The sequence below is a fragment of the Argopecten irradians genome, chromosome 8 (genome assembly GCF_041381155.1).
Source record: "Argopecten irradians isolate NY chromosome 8, Ai_NY, whole genome shotgun sequence".
NCBI classification, from domain to species: Eukaryota; Metazoa; Mollusca; class Bivalvia; order Pectinida; family Pectinidae; genus Argopecten; species Argopecten irradians.
In genome coordinates, this window is record NC_091141.1 from 26211487 (window position 1) to 26237453 (window position 25967).

General features: G+C 36.6%; 1 protein-coding gene across 1 annotated transcript; it reads right to left on the reverse strand.

Annotated features, from left to right (window-relative positions):
• Nucleotides 1-19: 19 nt before the first annotated feature.
• LOC138329991 (CD9 antigen-like) lies at nucleotides 20-25764 on the reverse strand. The gene is made up of 8 exons (XM_069277310.1): nucleotides 25353-25764; nucleotides 5572-5772; nucleotides 5126-5200; nucleotides 4147-4245; nucleotides 3666-3767; nucleotides 3054-3137; nucleotides 2451-2520; nucleotides 20-2227 (listed from the first exon to the last, which is right to left on the reverse strand). Exons 1-7 carry the CDS (start codon nucleotides 25416-25418, stop codon nucleotides 2461-2463), a joined length of 687 nt encoding a protein of 228 aa, XP_069133411.1. The 5' UTR covers nucleotides 25419-25764; the 3' UTR covers nucleotides 20-2227; nucleotides 2451-2460.
• Nucleotides 25765-25967: the final 203 nt, after the last annotated feature.

Genomic DNA, 25967 nt, shown 5'->3' on the forward strand with positions numbered 1-25967 from the left:
TCAGAAAAAAAGAAAAGGCGTCTTTCAAAAGGAAATTTTATTGCATTTAACCCAGTAAACAGATAAAACGCTAGTCTACAGTCATATACTCTATCATAGGCTAAATGGTAGCGATTGTTGTAAAAGAACAAATCAGCTGATTCCAACATATCAGAGAAACTTTGTTATAAACTCATTTAAAAACAAATTCGGCAGGACCGAAACCAAACAACATTGTCTTGTGTAAAACAATAGGAATTTCCATGATGGTAACTTGTAAGTACCTAAATCGTTCATCGTATTGTTCACTAATTAGAAATATACATATCATTATATATACAAGTTCATGGTGATATTATAAAGAAAACTGCCAACAATGTACAACAAAACACAGGTAGTATTAACGCGAAGGAGACATAAAATTAACTTTATTACATGTCCATTTCATAAATATTTAACTGTCAGATGGCATGACAATAGAAATTTGGCAAAAAGTGGCAGCCTGTAAAAGTGATCTTTGAAAACTGTTCACGTGCTTAAAAATCAATTGGCATCACTTGATTTGAAAACATTTCCGAACTCATTATAAAGTTCTAAACATTTAAAAAAAAAGTTTATAAAAATGAAATGCATAAAAACTTTATGATGCAGTATTTATCAGAATAAAAGTACGAGTTGTCGCTTGTTAGGTATGTTTCTTAACTTTGGTATATTATGCTTCAGTTAACAGCATATACAAACACTACACACACAGGTTCAAAGGTTAAAAACGACGCTGGGTACAAATGCAATAATTAAAGATGGTGTCCACCACATTTTTATAGAAAAATAAAGATTTTTTATATGAAGAAGACCCGTGTCAATTCAAAGTACTGCCATTGCGAGAGTTACAAAAAAAGGCAAAGTGCTGAAACAGCCGCCGGCCATTATTTATCACTGAATGATAAAGAGTTATCGACCGTATTTGGTAGGGTTTGGCCACTAGAGGTCGCAAAACAAAGCGGCATAACAAATCCAATTTCTATAAAATGCTTGAATAATTGCATAATTTCTGAATTGGGCGTTCTTTTAGGCACTTAAATTAGTTTGTCATTAGTGTCCTTCATTACCTGTTGCGAATACTTCACAAAACCACGTGATATAATATAGTTCACAAAACCACGTGACATTAGGCAACTTCTCATCGTGTCACATTACGTGTGCACACTTGCATGTAGCATGTGCGTTGTCGATAAAGACAAAGTAGAGAGCAAACAACTACAACACGGGTCAAGGTGAAGCAGGGTCAACTCAATGGTAAACAATGACAGCGGACAATGATACATTTATTATATTGTCTAAAGCATTTCTTCACCACCAGGTGTCGGAACAATCAGTCGACTTCCGGTGTTAGGATTTGCAATTTGGAGACACCATGATTGAGTGACCTTTCTGTGGAATGCCGGTCACTGGCACTTAAAAACATGTAGTGGACAAGATCTTTGAACATTGGTTTTGTTTTTTTTAAAAATACACCATTTAAAAGCTATATATCTACACAAAATACGTATTTAAACATCTTACAAACATTATGTAAAATAAATGTTAATATATGAAACTGTGGCGCCACGGTAACAGGATGTCCTTCCGATCACTGCGTAGTTGGATCATCATCAGACTTCCCGATAGGTGTGCGTCCGTTCACTTCTTCATACAACATGTAAATATAGATGGCAAGCAGCAACATAATTCTTATAAAAATAACGTCTAAACGGTGGGAGAAGTGATTTTAAAACAAAAGCACTAAATATACAGGAACTTATGATCTAATGATATTTATGGATACTGAATCTGATGACTAAGTGCACAATAAATGATGACGTAATCAGTCCCAGCGGACATGAACAGAAAAGAGCACGAAATATAAAAATCCCGGAAGAATTGATTCAGCAAAGACAAACATATGCTTTCCATCAATACTTATTAATCACTATGCATGTTAGGTTTTTACATGACAAATAATTAAAAAAAACATATATAGAATGCATAATATTGATACATCTTCAAAGCACAAATTCCAGTTTAGAAATATATTCTGACCAAAACTCCGTTTCAAAATGTTTCCTGGTTTTCACAATACACACATTCCCCAGGCAGCGTGACATTCTGAACACCCGTGACAGACACGGCCAGTCAATCTCAGAAGAAATGAGGAATTCACTACATTTATGCCATATACATTCATATAAATAAAAACACCCAAAGCAACCTGAAATGAAACAAAATTATGTTTTATTTTCAGTTCAGTTTCGTCATTCTCAAATATCACAATAATATTGAAGATAGATTCTAACTAATTCAGTTTTATCTTTTATTCACATTTGCTGTAAGCTTCCTTTCAGGCTATTATGATAATATCGTGGACTATTATTACACAACACTGGCGTTAATGGCAACTTTTTCCTCTCCATTCGGTTTACCTCGGTGCTTACCTTTGGTATGTTACGCAGTGACGTCTCGGATTGCACAGCACAAAACCATGGAGAAAATCATTCCGAGAATCTGATAAAACAGGAAATGACGCCATCAAGGGTTACTTTTAGAAATGTACTTTTCAACTTATGAAAGTGGATGCAGTTACTCTATTTATAATAATAGTTATTCATCAAATATTACTAGTATAAAAGTGATGACTATAGTCTTTACCAAAGATCGTGTGGACACTTACTAGTATATAAATGCGATACCTATAGTCTTTCTCAAAGATTGGATTCACTGACCCACTAACCATTATAAAGGTGATACTTATAGTCTTTCTCAAAGATTGGATTCGCTGATCCACTAACCATTATAAAGGTGATACTTATAGTCTGTTTCAAAAAACCGAAAACCTGCTTGTCAGCATAAAGGCTTTTTACAGAGATCAAAGGTCCACTTACAGTATAATGGTGATACCTATAGTGTTTATCAAAGCTGCAGCTCACCTACCAGTATAATTAATGGGGATAACTATAGTCTTTATCAAAAACTAAAATTCCCATTTACCAGTATAAATCGATATGTATAGTCTTTATCACAGATCTAGGTTCACTTACCAATATAAAGGCGATACCTATGGCCACTCCAGCCACTATCAGGAGGTTCTCAGAGAAAAACTCTTGTAGTTTCTCATTACACCCCTGAAACAAAACAAGACTTGTTGAAAATAATTTTTTCAGCAATGCAAGAGAAACAGTAATTATATAATACAGTAAGCTCCAATGACCCCGGTACCAGTTTTTACATAACTGGACTAGTCATGTGTTATTAGTATCGAGTACTATATATTTATATGTTGTTAAAATATTTGGCATATATTTGATGACAATCAATGAGTGACTTTTAGGGATGCTCTCAGACCTTATATATGTTATCTTCTCTTATATAGAAAGAAAAAAACACCTACCGAAATGTGTGTAGCCATTTGGTAAGTACAAGTGAAGACATTCACCAAGGGTTATGCTATTTAACTACTTAAATCCATTAAAAGAGGTATGTCAAAAATGTAGATTTAATTTTGACTTGAATGCAGATGTCTGTCCTTGCTCTATAAAAACTGTGAAAATGTAGACTGAACCATCTGCCGAAGTCCCAGGCATCCAGTTTAATCCCCATTGAAACTACTAGGTTAGACTTATATTTTCACGAATTGACTGGACTATACTTACCGTCATTGTTGCGTCCGCAGCACATGGGAATATGTTCGGGTTGATGACGCAAGAGGTAGTTATGTAGTCTGATACACCGGAAGTGGCACCGCAGCATTCGAACTACAAGTAATACACCAGTATACATAAACTATATATATATATTAATAAATATCAACATATCTACAGGTGCCACAAGTTATCGAAAGTGTTCGAACCAAATGCTCTATAAGTTATACACTATATGTGTATTGTTGGTATTGTATAATGAAAATGTTGGAACTGCATATATTAACCAGAATGGAAGGTTCCAACGAGAAACTTATATATATACACATGAAATGCATATTGTCTTTCAACAAATTGTTTATTTCAAGCATGTGTTACTATTAGGACATCAACAAAAATTTAATCACGTTTCCAATTGTCTTATCTTGTGCAACATAGAAATTTAGCATTATCATAAATGTAAATGAGGGTGAATGTGTTCCGTTCGGAATACCTCGTCCTGGACCATCTTCATAAAGTTCTTTGAATCTTGGTTATTATCACAAGCTTCATTCACTTTCTTCTGCAGCACGTCAGCTACAAGCTGTTTGAGCTGTAAGAAATGGATACCATATTGATTAGCAGAATGTCAATAAAACGCCTTTATATTACTAGCACACGCAAAGACATGTCATTAAGATCAATCTATAGGCTATTTCCTCATAATTATGTCAAGAACATGACAGCTAAAAGTTAATTATGGTTTGTTTCGTCGTGTCTACACATGGTTTGTTTGGTTGTGTCTACACGTTCTGGTCTTGACTTAATGTAATCCACACGATTGAAAATGTGCTCTGCCAGAATATCTTTTTAATTAATCCAAGTGCACTTTATTTCTTGTTTGAACATGTCGGTAACAAAGAAAGAACTCATTATTTAAACTAATCCTCAAAACATCTAGATCAATCAGTTAAATTTGATAAAAAGCAAAATCGATGAAGCTTCATAATGTACTCTATAAATAGATTTCTAGGTTAAACAGCCTTGCGTATACGTTGTCTACACGTACTGTAATGTACACGTATCCGTACACACACGTACTCGTACACGTAAGGTTGCTTAACCTATCTAATATGTTATGTACATATATACTAAGGTTGTCATTAAATTTGGGAAACTGCAGCATTCATGTTTTGGCCCCTTGCCATAGCAGAACTCGTTCTCATTACCATTATATAGTATATCAAAGACATTCACCAGACACAAGACGTTACATGAAAGAAAGGTCGTCCTGACTTCTGCTTTCAATGGGAAAAAATAATAGCAGCATAGTCAACTAGCCTATCAACATGAAATTTGAAAAATGTGTTGCCATACAAACAGTGATTGATGCTATTTAGGGCTGCCAATCCTGCTCCAAAATGGAAAGGTATTTTTCTGTGGTTGACGACCTTCAGCATCTAGTTTGAAATAAGGTGGAGAAATTGACTTACCGAGTCCTTGGCCATCACAGCCCAGATTCCAGCTCCTAGTAAGACTGCAAAGATGATGAAGAGGAAACCGAAGAACTGAAAAAATAAGGTTAATATAAGTAAACGGTAAAATCATCACAGGGACTTATAATGAAGAGAAGATATGGGATCTGCTGTTTTATAATATCTATACACAGCAGATCGCATCCCTCCCGTCTATATTATAAGTCCTAATGTTTGGTTTTAGGTACAGTGAATCCAATGTAATAAATATCTTTTCTATAAAAGTTTTGCATTTTAGATTTTATTTAGATAAAAATAAGCATAAAACTATATTCCCTTGAAAAGTCTTATAAAAGTGTCTAGATATATCCCACAAATTCTATTTTGAAAATGTTGGTATAAAACTTTCCTCTTAGACTGGACTGCTCTTGTCAGAGTGTTTTGACCAGTAATATTCTACCTACCAATCCTAACATGACCTGACTTTCCCGGATGGCGCCACAGCAGCCCAGGAAGCCGATCACCATGATGATGACCCCCACCACGATCAGAATGTATGCCCCGGTGTGCAGGAAGGCGAACTCCTCCGCACCATCCACATACTTGCTGAAGCTGTCGCCGACCAGGATCCATATTCCGACAGCGAGGATGGCACAACCAAGTAACTGTAAGGACAAAAGAACAGACATCAGTAACTAAATAAAGTTGTACAATAGACACATCCTAGTTAGTGTAAGGCAGACATTTAAGATGTCTTTTTTTATATTACAGAGGTACCGCCACTGCGGTTAGATATATCAACATACACTCATTGAAGGACGTGTCAGGTTAAAGAGGGTGGGGGAAGGCCCGATGACAAGAAGAAAGATCATCGACTAACGGACAGTATTGGAAAACTGTCCAACATAGGGTTCGAACTCGCGACCCAGAGGTGGGGGGGGGGGGGGGGGAGGGGGCTACTCAGCCATTTTGCCAAAAGCCTTTGTTTTGAAATATGAAATATCCATATTATAAACAAAAAAGGCTTATGGGACCTGTACCGCTCGCCTGTACCGTGCGATGTTCCGCGACTGACAAACGTCTCATATCAGCTTGGAATTCTTTTTGAATTTACCCATTGAGATGTTGCCAGCGTTTAGAAGAAGAGATGGCTACTCAGTCAGGGACTAGAAGTTACACATCTAATGTAGTCTTTTGGTCCGTTTCCCAATGTAAATACAGGAAGTGCGATGTCTGTCTTCATGCTACTTTTGTTTGTTTTGCTAAAGCTAAGCAATAGACATGATTGATTTTACCCAGTACCAGGTAGCGACCGAAGTAATTGACGGCTATCGCCATCATGACGCGAGAATCGTTGCTAGTTTTACCGAAATAGTCTGTCGTATAACATGCAGGCATGTTGTAAATGTATAACATTCGTTTGAGGAATCAGAACCAACGAGAATCTATATATAATCTAGACGATGTTTGAGGGTTACAAGCTAAGAGAGATTTTCTCTTGATATAAAGTGTTTGAGAGATTATATCTTGATATAGGGTGTTTGAGAGATTATCCCTTGATATAGGGTGTTTGAGAGATCATCTCTTGATATAAGGTGTTTGAGAGATAATCTCCTGATACGGAGGGCGTTTGAGAGATTATCTCTTGATATAGGGTTTTTGAGAGATTATCTCCCGATATATAAGGTGTTTGAGAGATTATCTCTTGATATAAGGTGTTTGAGAGATTGTCTCCCGATGTATAAGGTGTTTGAGAGATTAACTCTTGATATAAGGTGTTTGAGAGATTATCTCCCGATATTTAAGGTGTTTGAGAGATTATCTCTTGATAAAAGGTGTTTGAGAGATTATCTCCTGATACGGAGGGCGTTTGAGAGATTATCTCTTGATATAGGGTTTTTGAGAGATTATCTCCCGATATATAAGGTGTTTGAGAGATTATCTCTTGATATAAGGTGTTTGAGAGATTGTCTCCCGATGTATAAGGTGTTTGAGAGATTAACTCTTGATATAAGGTGTTTGAGAGATTATCTCCCGATATTTAAGATGTTTGAGAGATTATCTCTTGATATAAGGTGTTTGAGAGATTATCTCCCGATGTATAAGGTGTTTGAGAGATTATCTCTTGATATAGGGTGTTTGTGAGATTATCTCCGATATTTAAGGTGTTTGAGAGATTATCTTGATATAAGGTGTTTGAGAGACCGATGTATAGGTGTTTGAGATTATCTCCCATATATAGGGTGTTTGTGAGATTATTTCCCTTGATATAGGGTACTAGAGTATGATCCCAATATAAGGTGTTTGAGAGATTATTTCCCGATGTATATAGGGTGTATGATAAATTATATCGCGATGTATATAGGGTTTGAGATATTATCTCCCAATATATAGGGTGTTTGAGAGATTATCTCCCGATATTTAAGGTGTTTGAGAGATTATCTCTTGCTTGATATAAGGTGTTTGAGAGATTTATTTCTTGATATAGGGTGTTTGTGAGATTATCTCTTGATATAGGGTATTAGAGATTTTCTCTTGATATAAGGTGTTTGAGAGATTATCTCCCGATATTTAAGGTGTTTGAGAGATTATCTCCCGATATATAAGGTGTTTGAGAGATTATCTCTTGATATAGGGTGTTTGTGAGATTATCTCTTGATATAGGGTATTAGAGATTATCTCCCCATATATAAGGTGTTTGAGAGATTATTTCCCGATATATAGGGTGTATGATAAATTATATCGCGATGTATATAGGGTGTATGAGATATTATCTCCCAATATATAGGGTGTTTGAGAGATTATCTCCCGATATATAAGGTGTTTGAGAGATTATCTCCCGATATATAAGGTGTTTGAGAGATTATCTCTTGCTTGATATAAGGTGTTTGAGAGATTATTTCTTGATATAGGGTGTTTGTGAGATTATCTCTTGATATAGGGTATTAGAGATTATCTCCCCATATATAAGGTGTTTGAGAGATTATCTCCCGATATATAAGGTGTTTGAGAGATTATCTCCCGACAAATTTAAGGTGTCCAAAAGATTATTTCCTAATCTAGAGTGAATTTGAGAGACCATATCCCAATCTAGAGGATGTTTGGGAAATTCCATATCTGAGAGATTATCTTCGAATCAAGAGGGTGTTTGAGATTTAATTTTGGAATCTAGATTTCTCACTAATATATATCCACGAGGTAATGATATAATTGAGTTGTTTAATACATGTACGGTTCACTGTACCTCTTTCTAAGAATAGTAATATCATGAATATGGGTCGTCTACTCTTATTGTCGACAGTACAATGAGCTATTTATGACCTCTGCCTATCCAATATCTTTATCTAGCGATATACTGGAGGCGATACGATGGCAAATAACGTAGGCTACTGTCAGGCAATCTGACGACAGGGCGGGAAAGGATTTAGAAACCAGATACTATTTTGCTCCATAAATAGTGATATGCTGGAAATAAAACGGAAGCAAGACCAAATCGTTAATAACACCGTATTCAAAAAGCCTGAAGATAGACCATGCATGAAAAATTTAAACAGTATTATATTCCGAAGGGACTTGAAATTCGTGCCAAGTCCCTGTGTTATTACCTCAAATCACTGTATATAATGTAAACGATTTCATTCATTCAATTGATTTTATCGCTACAGTTATATATATATAGCTAGCTGTCAAACAGGTGCATTACAGCCATTCTACTTTATTTTAAGAGCAAACGTACTTGAATATGGAGCGATCTAAGCGATCTGTTCGCACAGACGGATGTCGATACGTATAAGGATGATTGTACTGCGTTGTTTAGGTTGTGACGTTACATTTAATCTGGTTCTTCTAGACTCTTGTCTGCCACATACGAAACATAGAGGCTTCGATGAAGCGGGACGGGATAGGGGAACTCCTGCTTCGTCGGTTGTATAAACCGAGTGCACCCCAATCAGGATATGGTATCGCAATTAATCCAATTTATACTTTCTTTTGAAGTTAATTTTAACAGGAACAGTGTTCGTTGAATCTAATATGTATTTAAAAGTAAAATAAATTAATTTTAATTTCCTTCACGTTCTATTATGATTTTTAATCAACTTATTAATTCGCCTACTCACCAACTGGACATAAATTTAAATGACTTCACAGACTATTAAATGAATAGCAAAACATTTTTTTGCGTGTTTCCCAATCTCATAAATAGTGGCAGAGAAATCTGTAGTAACTGTACATCTCTATATATTCCTCGATTATAACACAGTTACAAACAGCATAACCTTAAAGGGACAATTCATTCTACGCGAACATTAAAATTTGTATATATATCGGAAAACCCCCAGTTCTAATGGAAATTAAATCAGTCGGTTTTACTGTGATATGTCAGAAAATCCCATGGTGGTGAAATGCGTGTGAAAATTACACATTGTGGTCGAATATCTTGTATGCCGAACCCAGTCCCTTGCTCGTAGAGTAATGCTACTTTTGTCTAGAACTGCTCAAATCGCTCTGACAGAAGTGTGTTTACCTTATTAGTGAATTGTTTTGCCTTAAAAATCATTATATCACCTCCACAGTGGTTATGTAGTTCATTTGTTTAACGTGCGTGACTTTGGCTCGGGTATGGGTACAGCGTACATATTGTACCTGCTTAATCGTATTGATCAACGATTTGTAATTACAACGGTATCAATTAAAATACTAAATAATGACGTGGAATTTGTCAATATCTTATGTTATATGTTTCATAAGAAATGTAGAACAATACATTTATGCCATATTTTGCTTCTTGGTTATGTAAAAGAATTAGCCTGAGTGAATTGTCCCTTTAATTCTAGCTCCATAATTTAAATATTCAAGGTGACCTCTGAAAGTACAATGCACTAAATAGCATTTTTTAGCTAAACGAAACCTAACATATTAATAAAGGGTTTTCTCGTACAAATAGAAAACACATTCCAGATGTTAGCGTTAAAACTTGGTTAAATTTCGACCAGTGGTTTTTAAAATAAGAAGTGGATTGATGACGAATGGACGACGCCGGACGATGTGGTCTTTCATAATAAACTCACAATATAGTCCTTGTACTTAAATGTACTTTATATAAACCGCAAATGATGAAAGTCTTTCAATTGAATCGTGTAAAATTTTAACTTCCATGAGGGACTCTTTTGTTCATTGAAATGATTACGCTGTTATATCAGCCAATCAGAGGCGACGGTTTTTGTGTTCTGAAATATTACTAGCACGATTTACTTATGCAGCAATAATAGTTTTTTTTTTTTTTTTTTTTTTTTGTATTTCTGAATTTGAGGGTTAATCTTTACCGAATCTAATAAAAAACTCTGGAAACTGATTGAACACTCCAACACCCTTCGTCTGTCATTTTTTTATTAACATTTACGAAGATGATATGCCTAGTTTTACCCTAAATTTCCTCTATAAGAAATCATATCATAACGCCTACGGAACATCTATGGTAAACGGTAATGAGGCGTGAAATGAAGTAATCACAATACGAGATGCTGATTAATGATGTTGCAATACAAGAAAGGCCAATGGTTTCCCCATCTGATTCTGTTGGTTTTGAGCCGTACTTAGTGAAGAAAATTCCACGTTGTAAGATCTAACGAATGTCAATATGGTTACTGTGTATAGATTTTTTTCACGAGCGCATGCCGTTATAGTTGTACCTGGATCCCTAGCAACGTTGGCATTAAGTTGTGACCGACTGAAATATCAATTAGCCAAAATATGTGAGTAGGTGAGTAAACATATAGATGTGCTGTTGCGGTTCCTCAAAAGCCTTCATCTTTTAGGTAGAGAACATTATTCGACCCCATGTTGTAGTGACTGTTTTTACTAATATCGTTCTTGAAATAGGGTCTACTGAACGTAATTACAGAAAGTTCACACAGCTCTAGCTCATTGTATGCATTATAATGTTGAGACACGTATTATTCTTCTTTTTCGTGATAACGTACCTACATTCCTTCCTAGAACCATGATCAGGAACTCCGGCGTGAAAATACATGGCTCTTCCATTACATTCTTCTTAATTTCCAAAGCAATATCTATCTCCCTTTGTAAAACAACAAACAGTAATCTCCCTTTTCTTAAACATTAAAACGAATACCTATTGCCCCCATCCAAGTTACTTAGACGTAAGATGCCATTATGTCCCAGTGAATAGGATATATTAGACTCATATCTAGTTTGAAAGTCAACAAATTAAAAGTAACGAATTGTGTTTGTGAGCGATTACGTTACATGTTAATTTGCTTCATGTACCTGTATCTGTTGAAATTTGGTTCCGGAGTAGACCGTCTACATTGATCTCTGATATAGCATTGGTAGGCACTCTGCATTGGAGTTCGGGTTAGTGTTGAAAGTGAGTTTGCATGTGGATAAATTAACATGGCTGTCAATTTATTGATGCACGGATCGATGTGCGTCGGTATGTCCCGAAAGTATATCCTTCTTGCGTAAATAAAGTTTGTTATACTACAGAGCACAGGCATTGCGCTGGCAAACAAGCAGGCATTGCGCTGGCAAACGAGCAAGTTGTATTGAACGGCCTAGAATGGTGATGGCTTCCATTGCGCTCACGTTAGATGAATCGTGATAGTCTATTAAAGAAACATTTCGCATCTAGACCGGAAGTAGACAAGAATTAGTGAAGCATGCGAAAAAGATAACTACATGTGCATCTTTTTTTCTGAAAAAGCGATTCAACAATAGTCTAACCCGGATGTCAAAGGACTCCAGCATATTTGACCGGTATATTAAAGCCAGGGTTCCGGGGTATAGAGAATTACTATATAAACTCATAAGGAAAATGTCATGTAATTACACCGGGGTGAACAGGGATCCGGATTACACAAGGGCCGGTTTTGACAAGTAATACAGTGTATATCAAAGTATGTGGTATATATTATACAGTTGTGGACTGGGGGTGAGGGCAACAGACGATTTGTTGGACCCGAAGACAAACTGTTGCCCGAGGCCGTAGGCCGAGGGCAACAGTTTGTTTGAGGGTCCAACAAATCATCTGTTGCCCGAAAACCCAGTCGATAACTGTTTTGTTATACCCCATTGTGACGTCACTCCGGTCCAACAGCACATTTTAACAGTCGATTTTAACAGTTCTTTGGCCCGCTCGACGGAACAGTTCATTTGTTGGCATTTTTGTTAATAGAGTTTATATAGGAACTATTTTATAGGGGTATAACAATATACAGTTGTTGACTTGGGTTCTCGGGCAACAGATGATTTGTTGGACCCGAAGACAAACTGTTGCCCAAGGCCGAAGGCCTACTGTTTTGTTATACCCCATTGTGACGTCATTCCGGTCCAACAACAAATTTTAACAGTCGATTTTAACAGTTCTTTGGACCGCTCGACGGAACAGTTCATTTATTGGCATTTTTGTCAATAGAGTTTGTGTAGAAACTATTTTATAGGGGTATAACAAATATATATTTACTTTAATACTGTGCTTGTGACTTGAATAATTCAATGCCGATATTGAGTTTGGATTTGGACATGTACTGTACATGTACATATTATTCTTAGCTGTTCATGAGTCTATATGATTCGCAGTAAAATTTTGAGCTCTGAGTTAATTTCGACACAAGAGCTATTTGTATAATTAAACTGTATATTTGAGTCGAGTTAACTTCGAATGAATTAAAAACGTCGAGTATGAATAAGGCTCTGAATGTTTGGGTCGAGTTAACTTCGAGTGAAGTGAGCGTATTGCATACAGATTAGAACGTAGCTAGACAAATGAGCCAATAACATCTTCAAAGACCACGGGAACTAAAGGTACACCTATACATCAGCTGTTGAAATCTTACACCTACACGATTGAAATTCCAGAGACACACTATCATCACTGACTGTATATTTATAACCTCACAGACGGCTATTTAACTTTAGTAAGATACGGATAGCCATAATCTTCGTACATCGTCGTGTGTTCAAACTCGTCTGCTCCTCTAAATGAATACATGTAAATATAAATATATATAAACATGTACATTATATAGCTTTTTTTACAAGTCGGGACCTAACCAATATGTGATTAATACCATGATGAGACTATGAATCACCATAAAGGTAGATTATCTATATTCAGGATCACACTGACATTGCATTGTAATTCACCGACATGGACACTCACAGTATCCTGTCCTTCTTTATGAAGACCATCGAAGGAAATCGATTAATGCATAACGGAATCGATAAAGTCATTATTCCGCTTAGGTACGAATGAATCGTCCTTTATTATATCTCTGTTACCAGGTGAGCGGTTATACACGTTGTCACGGTAACAAGACGCTTGTAACCAATGCTCACATCTTTGTCATGTAAATGTTTTATGTGAACGTAAACCATGCGTGATGCATTGCTCATTGCCTGCGTCCGTTTGAAGGTCTTTTCATCAAGGCTTTTACACACTGTAAAAGTTTAGGATCCGTCCAGATCCACCTTTCTACATTGTATATCCATATCTGATGAAATGTTTTAAGTAATATATCCATGTATACCACAGTCTGATGAAATGTTTGAAAGTGAAGAATAAGATATTTGCTAGACATAGATCTATATAGTCTATTCTCATCATATCATCGTATCAACTCAACATTTCATCGTTTCATCAACATTTTGCATGAGTTTTCTCGTGTGTTTTAGCCAAAACTATTTTAAGATCAATAAACGTTTAAAATTGTGATACTTGCCTTTTCTTACCCTGATCTTTTATGCTGATATTATGCCTAGTTTAGCCCTAAAGCAGTTGTCGAGCGATGTATCTTTATTTAAAGAGCTTACAAATTATAGTATGCTTGAGGCTCATTCAAATTTTGAGCATAACGTCCACATATTTTCCAGAATTTCCTAAGATTGTCGGAACTTTCTCTCGGGAGATTTCGGATAAAGTTATAGATACTAGCTAGCTCCTTCCGCCAAAAGCTTGACACTTCCCATTCCGTGGCAAAGAGAATTCAGCAACGGTCTGGTTAATGTCTGCCATTTTACTGTCAATCAGTCTCAAAACGAAATTCGCACAACTTTGGACCAAAATGAGCCTACTCATGAATTTTAATATGTATTCTTCAGCGCTTTCTACAAGACAATTGAAATCGGTCCAAGAATGGAATATGCACATCTAAGGGCAATTGAGAACCAACCTACAGATGAGTTTTTAGAAAGATAGAATTAGCTACCTTGAGCTCCGTTATTTTCTGAGGAGTAGCGATTGTAAGGATTGGTTAAGAACGAATCAAATATAATTCGAATAGCCCTCCGTCTGATGATCGTAATCGGCCAAGTCGTTCTGACACATCAGAGTTACGCCCCTTCGAAGGGAGGTAACTCTGACATCTCAGAATGTGTACGAGTGATGTATTGTTTTAATTTCTTTTGTGAAACGAAAACGATGCAACTGGCAAAATCCCGTGTAGACAGTTGCTGATGTCTTTATGAAAGTCCATAGCATCACAAAACGAACCGATCGACGTTGCCGTAACAAAATAAAGACTGATAACTACCATGCATGTATAATTATTTAATGAGTCGACTCGATCAGAACACACGAAATTGTTTTACAGAGCATATGTAACGTGCGTTGTGTACCTTAATTTGATTATAGATAAAAACAACATGTGTTAACGTTATCGTTATAGAAATTGCAACAGCGTCACATATTCTAAGGACATCATACCGGGAAAACGCCCCCGTAACGACACACGTGGTACTTGTCACAAGCGAGTGTTAAGGGCGTGTAATGAACCCGAGTAGGTGGGTTTCGTAATGCATAATCTTAACTTGCCCATAAATGCTGATATGCTATTTACCTAATCATTGCCTGTTACTCACATTTCTTTTCTGATACACATTGGTCGGTCATGGTCATATCACATGTAAAACACTTTAAGTATATTATATAGTATATGGAGTGCAGACACTATATGACCCACTCCGTACGAATGTCTTTAGAATCGAAACCGGAAGAAAAAATAAAAGCCGAGGTTTTATTTTATATCATATTTTGTCGTTATTGTGGTACAAGTACATGTATTCGATCTTTACAAAAAAAACAACAACAAAGCAACGAAAAAAACTACAGATATACATGTATAATGTAAATGCCTGCTCACACATCACCATAACTATGCATTATAATTACCAGGAAAAAAGAGAGACATTTCCCAAACAGGTTATAAAACAGGTGGGCAAGAATGTGTCATTTGTTTACTACATAGGCCAGTTAACGCCCAATGTCAAACGGAACTGGCCTCTGGCCGATAGAGACAAATGACTGGACATTCTGAACCCAAACCTCTTCAGTAGAGGCCCTATTACGCCAATGTGCAAACATGACGAGGTTTATCTTATATCTTATATCGAGGTGGGTGTTCAGGAGTTATGTTACATGAGTTGGTATATCAATTCATTCATACAGGTGTATCACGCGTATATTAACTCATTCGCCCCTGAAAATACATTTGAACTCTTCCAAATTCATAGGCTGGAAGAGTTCATTAATAATTTTCAGGGATGGCTGAGTTAATACCGATATTACACATCTAAACTGTACAACCTGTACGTATGTGATTGTTTATATATAAAATATCCACACAGAATGTGTTTACTCTATCGCATTCGGACCTTTTTATGATTCAAAACAGCACCAGGATCTTTTTCTTTGAAGTAGGTCAAAGGTCAACGTATACATTACACTCCTTACACTGATGACAGACATATATCGCCTTATAATTACCTTACAGTAAAATTCTGAAAAGTCAGTGTTAGAAAGTGTAGGCAGGTCCCAGACCCGTCTGACCATATAAAATCTTGCAAAATTGTCTCAATGTACCTTTATCACAGGCCTTTGGCTCTATGTGTAATATTTACTTATTCACAGATTATAACACATATAGAAAGATGCGTCCTATAGACAGCCAAAAGCCTGTGCCTGTACATCATTTACAAAGTGTCACCAAAATAATCTTCATTTGCATATAGCTAATGATTGTTACGTCATATGTCTGTGAATGCAACATCATTGTCGTCAATTATGTGAGATTAGTTAATATCGTTTGATTGATCGTTTGTTTCGGGTCATTTCAGGAGTATCTGGTTTTATGAGGTGGGAAACTCAAGAGTACCCTGAGAAAACCTCCGACCTACGGTCAGTACTCTAACTACCGACTGTTCCACGTTAATGTAATACTTAAACATAATATCATGGGCATTTGTTCAGGTCGAGATGAACTCTGCGTTTTTGTAAGTCGTTATCTTTTACCTTATCATTATATGCTAATGCCTTTTGAGGTTGAGTGATCAAATGGACGTGAGGGTAATTTACTCACATTTCATGCATGAGTGCGAATACACATCCAAATCAAACATTGATACAAGCCATCTAACGAATGGTATCGCCTCCATACTACATATTATTGTAAAAGAGATACCATATGCACATTGTACCCCGCGGGGATCCGGAGCGGCTAAAGTAACTTATGTATGAAATATGTTATATATAAATTAAAATAAATGAATTGATTTGCGGTATAACAAACGCTTTGCAGTATACCAAACATTTTGCTGTATAACAAAAGTTTTGCGGCATAACAAATGTTGCGCAGTTGTGCAAGATAAAAGTTTTTTGGTAAAACAAATGTTGTGCAGTGTAACGAAAGTTGTGCATGATAACAAAAGTTTTCCGGTGTAATAAATATTGTGCAGTTTAACGAAGATTGTGTATGGTAAGTGTTTTGCGGTATAATAAAAATTGTAAACGCTGTGCAGTATTACAAATATTGCGCTTTAAAACAATGTTGCGATGTATATCAAATGTGATATAAAAGCAGTCTGTTCTTCGCTATGTGCATTGTTGTTAGCTATACCGGTACATTTAAATTCCTGTGATGAAATTAATAATTTATTCATACTTATGAGAAATTGCGTTACAGTAGGTATTCATATTTTATGCATATGTAACGTCACATGATTATGAGGCAGCCTCGCTTTCGTCACGGTTGAAATCTTATTATAGAGCTGAACTGGGCGAATCAGTTTACTCATTATAAGCACTTGTCTTGACTGCTATAGGTGTACTGATCCATTTACCGGTGTTATCGGGTGTTAGATAGGGTTCAGTACCCAAAGGGTCAAAAATATGCCCCGCGCGTGCCGAGTGCGCGTGCACAGGAAACCCAATATAAAGCGACCAACATGCTTTGTTTATCGACTCTTCCGGTTGAGATAAAACTACATACAGCCTTCTAAGAGAAATAAAGGATGCTGATCAATATTATAGGAATACCAACTCGATGCTATTTATAAGACAGCGTCCACAGTACGTGAGTTGATAGACTATCCCCTGTCCCCTTCTAGTCTTCTCCAATAAATAACACAGAAACTTCAGTAAGTGGTACTGTTTTACTGGTACTGTGAACAAATCAATGATTTGTACTAGCGGAGAGATTGTATCAGTGCCTGATTCAATATTCATAGCCTCATTTGGAGACTGCGTAACTGTTTCTAGAGAACTCGGATCAGACTCTGAGTCAGTCAACGTTATAACGAAAATAGAACAATTCTCTAACAATAGCATACAATAACATCAGTTATGATTATTTAAGCTTCTGCTGAGCTTTTTAATTACGGAACTCATTATATCAAATGTATAGCTTTATTTCTTTATACCTATCATTTTAACTACTTCGTTTCGTTTACAATATACGTGTTGCAATTCTGTTTATATACCGACCAAATCCGCCTTGGGTAACCATCAACTGGGAATGGTGTAGAATTTAAACAGATTCTAGTCTCGGTATCTGACATTTAAATCTGAAAGGTTATCAGTTCGTTTAAGTTATTTTTTAAAGCTTTATGTAAGTATACATCTGATGAAAGCTGATACAGTCTCTTGAGAAAAGCAATTAACAAATTTCCATTTCTTGCAGACCTAACTAAGACATAACATATATGAATAAACATATGTTTTTGATAGATACATTTTTTGACAGTAGCTTTATTCTTCTCTTTAATCGGAATCATAAAATCGGAATGGCGAGAATTATTTTTCTTTAAAAACACAAATGCGTAAACATATATATATATTTATATTTTATTTTAATAGCTCACGACGAGTTTACTGTCTTTATATGAATTTTGAAATATAGAAATTTAGGGTAACTACGGCATTGATCAATTTAGTATAACTATAGTATTAAAACTGTATACCAGAGAGGGAGATTTATTATAGTAATTACGGCATAAATGTTGTAAACCAGACTGAGGAGGTGTCTTTTGTATAAATACGGTTTACTCTCATCAGGAAGGGATCGTTTTCATGTAACTACGGTATCAGTTTTAGGATAGTCCGAAGTATTCTGTCGCTCTAGATATCGTCTGTTGAGCGGCTCAAGACCTAAATAAAAAAGACTATAAACGTCCGAATAATTCGGTCTAACAAGAGGGAGACATCAGTGTAGCTACGGTACAGTACTGTACACCAGAGTAAGAGAATGTGTACAACAAGTCAGAATCTAGCGTCAAACGCCGGCCATAAAGGCCTATCTATCCGACACCTACCGGGATACGAAACATTAAAAACGTCGTTAAGATACAATAATATCTTCCAACCAAAAATGTATCAAAAACATTTTCATTTGATATTGATATGTAAATGAGAGGAGAGGTCTCTGTGATGATGAAAACCACCCAGATGTATACTTGTTTATTACGTGTAAGTACGTAGGTGTAGACTTTATACCTAAGAAATGTGGGCTTGTGCTGTACATGTGCAGACCTTGTCCATGTTATACTGCCTTGGGGGATTATATAAGGTGTACTACACACATATACAAAACGTGTACGTGTAATCATCACACAAGTTTGTTGTGGAGGAAAGTCGGAGTTTCCGGTGAAACACCACCACCCAGCGGTCAGTTCCTGGGAACTGCCCATATGGGATTCGAATTTGCGATCCAGAGGTGGAAAGCTTGTGTGAAGACATCTAAACCACTTGGCCCCTTGATCGCAAATATTTCACATATGCAATTGAATTTGCCGATCAAAACACCTGTAGTCTTTGAATTGAGTCGAGTAGACAAGACAGCTAGCTAATTATAAGCGTTCTGTCTATAGCAGGGACTAGTACTGCTGTGACTGTAATCTGTAAATATCACACGTGTTACATGTTTATACAACACATCTGTAATCTGTAACAAACCACAAACCTGTAATCTGTACACAACACACCTGTAATCTGTACATAACACACCTGTAATCTGTACAACAACACATCTGTAATCTGTATATAACACACCTGTAATATGTACACAACACACATGTAATCTGTATACAACACACATGTAATCTGTATACAACACACCTGTATTCTGTATACAACACACCTGTAATCTGTATATAACACCCTTGTATTTTGTATACAACACACCTGTATTCTGTATACAACACACGTGTAATATGTATACAATACACCTGTATTCTGTATACAACACACCTGTAATATGTATACAACACACATGTAATCTGTATACAACACACCTGTATTCTGTATACAACACACATATAATCTGTATACAACACACCTGTAATTATATATAATCTGTATACAACACACCTGTAATATGTATTCAACACACCTGTATTCTGCATACAACACACATGTAATATGTATACAATACACCTGTAATCTGTATACAACACACATGTAATCTGTATATAACACACATGTAATATGTATACAACACACCTGTATTCTGTATATAACACAGCTGTATTATGTATACAACAACAACACGCCTGTAATCTGTATTCAACACACCTGTAATCTGCATAAAACACACATCTGCATAACCTGTAATTTGTATTAAACACACCTGTAATCTGTATTAAACACACCTGTAATATGCATACAACTAACCTGTAATCTGCATACCACTAACCTGTAATCTGTCTGCATACAACACACCTGTAATCTGTATATAACACACCTGTAACATGTATATTGCACCTGTAGATGTAACCTGTCACTTGTATACAACACACCTGTAATATCCCACCGGTTATCTGTATATATCACATCTGTAACATTTTTGTATATTACACCTTTAATCTGTATGATGTGACCTAGGCCTGTAACTTGTATATTTCACCTGTAATCTGTATACCAGTTGTATTTGTAACACAATACATATTATATCATACCTGTAACACCTCTAGTCGATTCTACACACGTGATTTAAAACAATGGAAACCTTATAACCAAGATTAGACATTGATTTTAACTATTAAAGGCTACGTAGTTGCATACCAGCTGCAGAGTAGACTGAAGGCACTTTACAGTAGAGTCGTAACGGTGTATGACATCTAATCCTTATATAACATGTACAGTGAGCAGTTATATACATGGATAGTCAGATCATGGGCGATTTTATCAAACATTTCAAACTTTGTTCTTATTTTCCATAGAAAACTTTGAAAACAATTGAAGTGTATTTTGTTAAAGGGGATATGTCGATATAAATCTTTTGACCAAAAGGGATTTCTGTAAATTTATATTATGTTGACCAAGTTTTTGAAAACTGACTTATCGCTGTATTAATAGAGGGTCCTTAGTCGTACTTGAGGGTGATGGTTTGATAGGCTGAAGACCAATATACTATACTGTGACATGTCAATCGTAAACAGGCCATAGACAAATCCAAGTGACACTGGCATAATAAAGAAAACCTTCCGCTTACGAAGATACGATTACTTATATGATATCCATTGGGCAAAAAATGAGAGGAGTAGAACTAAGTCACTTCATTCATTGTGTTATCGAATACTTGTAACCAAATCCAGTGTAAACCTGCCATACGAAAAAATACATCAATATGACTAAAAACTAAGAATCATCAAACTTCAGATTAAATTGTGTTTGGCCTAAATACCATTCTCTCAGGATTCCGCATCCTCGGTAACCCAGGCGATATATACACTAATGTTGATAATTGTAGCGTAGTGCAGTGCGATCACCCGTGGGTCTCCGACGATGAGCATTCCGCTATCCATCTAGAACATGGAAAACCTTGTCAAGCTATAAATGAAGCCTTGTTCGTGAAGTATGCCTTTAAAACCTGCTTTGTTGAGCTCTTAAAACGAAAGGCTTATAGCACATGTTTTTGATTTTTTTTTAATACAAAACCCCTATATATTGTGTCATATACCGAGTTCTTGAACATGACCTCGTTTTATATGCCCATGCATTGTGTAGGGGTATTTGTATGTACATGTATAGAATAATCGAAAGCCTGTGGTTAGTGAAATAATGTACCCTCTCTTGTGCAGGAGTATAGATGTACCAATTACTGTGGTCTATTCCCTACATTATGAACGTACTACAAGTAATGAACTAGAACGAATGTACGTACCCATACTGATTTATCGGAGTTACTTCCCTTTGCTTCTGTCAACGATACAGTGAAACGAAGGGGAGTAACTCTCATACTTACTAACCGACGGAGTGATCAGAACGGTACATACGCGGCTTATTGTATTGTTCTGAAGACATGTTTTCTGTGTATAAGCCTTTAGTGCTATAATATTGCAGCTAGCAATGAAAATAATAATTGACATAGTTCACAAAAACATTTTTCATTGTTCGTCACAAAAATGTTCTCTAAAAAGGCATTCAATAAGAAATATATAGTAACTAAAGAGTAAAGTTTGTAAATAAAATCCGGAGTTTCTTATAGCTTATACTAATTAATCATATTAGAACTCACTGTGACTTAAATCAGTCCATTAAAGACAATATGGGTTAAGTATCTTTATCAAATTGACTAAGCCATATTGTCCTATACATACATATAAGAATATGAATATTTATACTCTATTTTAAGACAATTAATCGCTAGACGATAAAGGCTCAATTGTCGGGAAATGAGGCGTTACATATCAAAATAACTATGTGTATAGTGTATAATGATACTGTGAGGAGTGTATGTGTGTGGTGTGTAAAATAATGTAGTCCGACATTCCTGGAATTCCAGCTGATGAATGTAGATAGTATACTATATATTGTAGTTAGCTTGTGCAGCCTTGATTGGCTAGCGCTGTATATATATTGGTTGATCAAAGCTTGTCACTCTCTCTGAACTTTTGTCAACTACAAAAAAAAACAAGTCCGTGACATCACAATACAGTTCTTAACTATAGAAACCCTATAGGTCGATTGGGTCAGATCGTAGAATTTGTCATTTGTCAAATTGTCATATGTTGTTTTTTCTACTGATTGGAATCGGGAGGAGTGGATTTGTCTTACGATGAATAACGGAACAACTTATATATATATCAATAAACAACGTTTATATATTTGCACACGTGTTCCTGAAACATTGCACACGTTCACTGGAAAGATAACACACGTGCAACTAAAATATAACACATGTATATCTAAAAAATATACACGTCTTCTGAAATTACACATACATGTATACGTGTATCGTAAATATAGCACACAGAACCCATATGTACAAGTATTGAAAAGCGCATACACTGTTTTTATTGCAGCTTTCCGTTGACGGCCCTGGATTATATTATAACACTGTAAGTTTGTAAGACACAGTTCTGAATGCTTTGTGGCATGCATGCTGGCCACCTGTTACGATCAAACAGATACAAATTAAAGCGTCACACAGGCCATGCATGGAGGCTCATGACCACAAAGATCCAATTAAAATGAAAAACAAAGCTCGGGATAAGGTGCCTTGTACAAGGTTGTAAAGCGTGTCGAGTTTTAAACCTCGCTTTGAGAGCTTGCAAATAATTGCTTCCCATTTGAATATGTCGTAAACCGTGGCGAGTTTTAAATAGCGATACCAGTTCCCTTTGTGGGCCTTTTACAGTACATTACTTCCTGATCTGTCCGAGCCTCGAACACCTCTGATCCTTTTAATCTGATACTAGTAGTAGACCTTTGTGCGCCCAACGTCCCCCCACAGAGGTCGTTTTATACTACAAGCCTACATGGGATTCTGGCGTGGGTCGAATCTTACTCACACAGACGCATGTGTACGGTGGTCGCTCTAAAAGTGTGACGAATATGCCGACACCAAAACAAATGGTGGTCGTTCTAAAGGGGTCACGTATATGCCAACCCCAAACAAATTGTGGTCGCTCTCTAGTGGTGTGACGTATGCCGACGCCAAAATAAATTGTGGTTACTCTAAAGGGGTGACGGATATATATATGCCGAGACCAAAACAAATTGTGGTCGCTCTAAAGGGTGTGACATGATTATAAGATGACATCATAATCACAGGGACTTGTAACGTAGGTTGTGAGAAAGTCTGTAGTGTATACATGTGTACTAGGCCTATATACTACTTTTATATAGTATATAGGCCTAGTACACATGTATACACAACAGACTTTCTCACAACCTACGTTACAAGTCCCTGTGATCATAATCAACTGCGTTCGCTCAAGGGATTTTGACCATATACATATACAATGTCAATTGTGTGTAACGAAAAGCTGTCCACATTTACGTACTATTGGTGTTTGTTGGAGTATCCTGGCTGATACTATATCGGTGACTGTCTGTTAGTCTTCATAATGAAACTATACATAAATTGCAATCCGCCGAAAAGCGATGCTTAGCGACCCTTCAGTCGGTTGCCGAAACCACATTGAGTAATTTTGTGTTTAGCTATTTTATCTTTGTCTATAACTAATCCCAACCCAAAAATATTTTAAACACACAACTGTTTCCTGTCTAATACCTAGTATTATTGCCAGTCGTGGTTTGTATGTTATACTAATACTCTAGCAGTACACGGTGCCAAAAAAGAGGCCCCCTCGACCCAGCCGCCCACCTGGTTCTCGAGGAGCTCCTCACATTCCAGGTAAAAATATATTCTTTACATTGAAATGTCTAGTTTGAGTCACAAAGAGAAAGTAACACCAAAACGGATATGACTGCGTTATTAAATCAACAGGTATATACGCACACACCTGTATCACGTGGTGTCACCCACACTTCGGCATAGTTCGGAATACAGATGGCAATCGGTAAATGTGCATTATAATTCTAATTGCCGCAATAGTTACAGCCATATTTCTTGCATACCAATTAGCAAGAAACAGTTTTTAGTTTTTTTTTTTTTTTTTTTTTCATAACTGATTTTGTTTTTTTGCTTCTCATAACTATTTTTGTTATCAGAGCATTGCATCATACATACTACTATGTTGTATGCACTCAGTGTACTTTTATAAGTGTGGATTCCAGTGTACTCTTTCGGCCTTTCTTTTTGGAACAATCAAGAACCTAATATGTAGATCCTTGAGAATTGGCATTTGCCCTTTTTAAAGCCACAATAATCAATTCTGGTCAAGTGTCGAGAAGAAACATCCCGTAGTGAGCCCCATGTACATTTCCATCAATAAAGTGAGTTCCTCCCACTGTAGGGGGTTATTTCTAGGTCAAGTCAGAAAACGCGGGGATCGAATCGAACACACCCTGTAGATCTACTCGCAGGCTCCAGTAAAAGATGTAAGCTCGATGTAATGTTATCATTTATCATCACGTATGATATTAAGGCGAAAATGGTCTCGGCATGTACAAACGGCCTGTCTACACTGGGATTAAGGACGAACCCTTCATGTACACTCGCGGCTATCTCGGAATAAATCTCTTTAACCGTATACCGTTATAAGTGTATCCCCCGAGCATATAATAAATGCTAGGCCGTCTCACACAATCTACAAACGCAAGAGTCAGAACCCCCTCAAGCTCATGTACGTATAAATAGAACGGACCCGTATATAAGTATGCATATAAATTTACCAGCGTGTTCTGGACAGGGGTGTTTTGTTTATGAACGGGTGTTTAGGGTCTAAATGCGGTAGCAAGAGGGACCCCCGGATAATAAACACTGTCGACATTTGATGGTGGTATTTACAAAAATCTAGGTCATTACATGTGTACATGTAGGTATTAGAGTCACACGTTTTGTTTCCCTGTACCATAGGCGTTTGTTTTGATTCTGTACGTACATGTAAGTAATCGATGTATGTACATCTCCCACACTCTAACACGAACTGAAAAGATCACAACATTATGCTAAAGCTAGACATGTCTACTGCAGCTAACCATAACAGGTTTCTAAATTTAGATCTGTGGCGGATCGATTCAGGAGGACGACCGCCGATTACTTACCCAAAACAAGAAGTTGAATGCGAACATCAAATACTTGATGCATGTGTGACAGCTTCCTAGTGCCATTGTTGCAGGTCTTCTTACTTAAATCACTATAAATCCTAAATCTCCACACGGAATGATATAACAATCCACCTGAATCACTGCTAACGAGAAATTACGATATACCTGGACCGTCCTGGCTCGTCGATTGCTATTCCCTACACCGCTACACTGTTGAGACTACTAGTACTGTCACGCTTCAGTTAACATACCGCGCCAGGCTACAACTGACAAGCCCGCTGTTTTGTTGTTGTCGGACGCTCCGCTCACTCGATACAAGTCTCGAGTTGTTGCTGAGGATACAGATATTTGCGGTGGATATGAATCATGCACCGCATTCATCAGATGAACAGCCACGGAGTGAGCGTGCTCTTTACAGCGAGATATCTATCTTCTTACGATTAATACATGTTACTGTACATTGTATGTAATGCACTTCAGACCATTGTCTGGTCAACAAATGTACTCTCACGTTTTATTGTGGTTTGCGTGCATGTTGCATTAGTAATAAAAAGTTAAACGCGCTTTGTTTTATCGATTTCATGATAAAGTTGATTCATAATTTAATAGGTA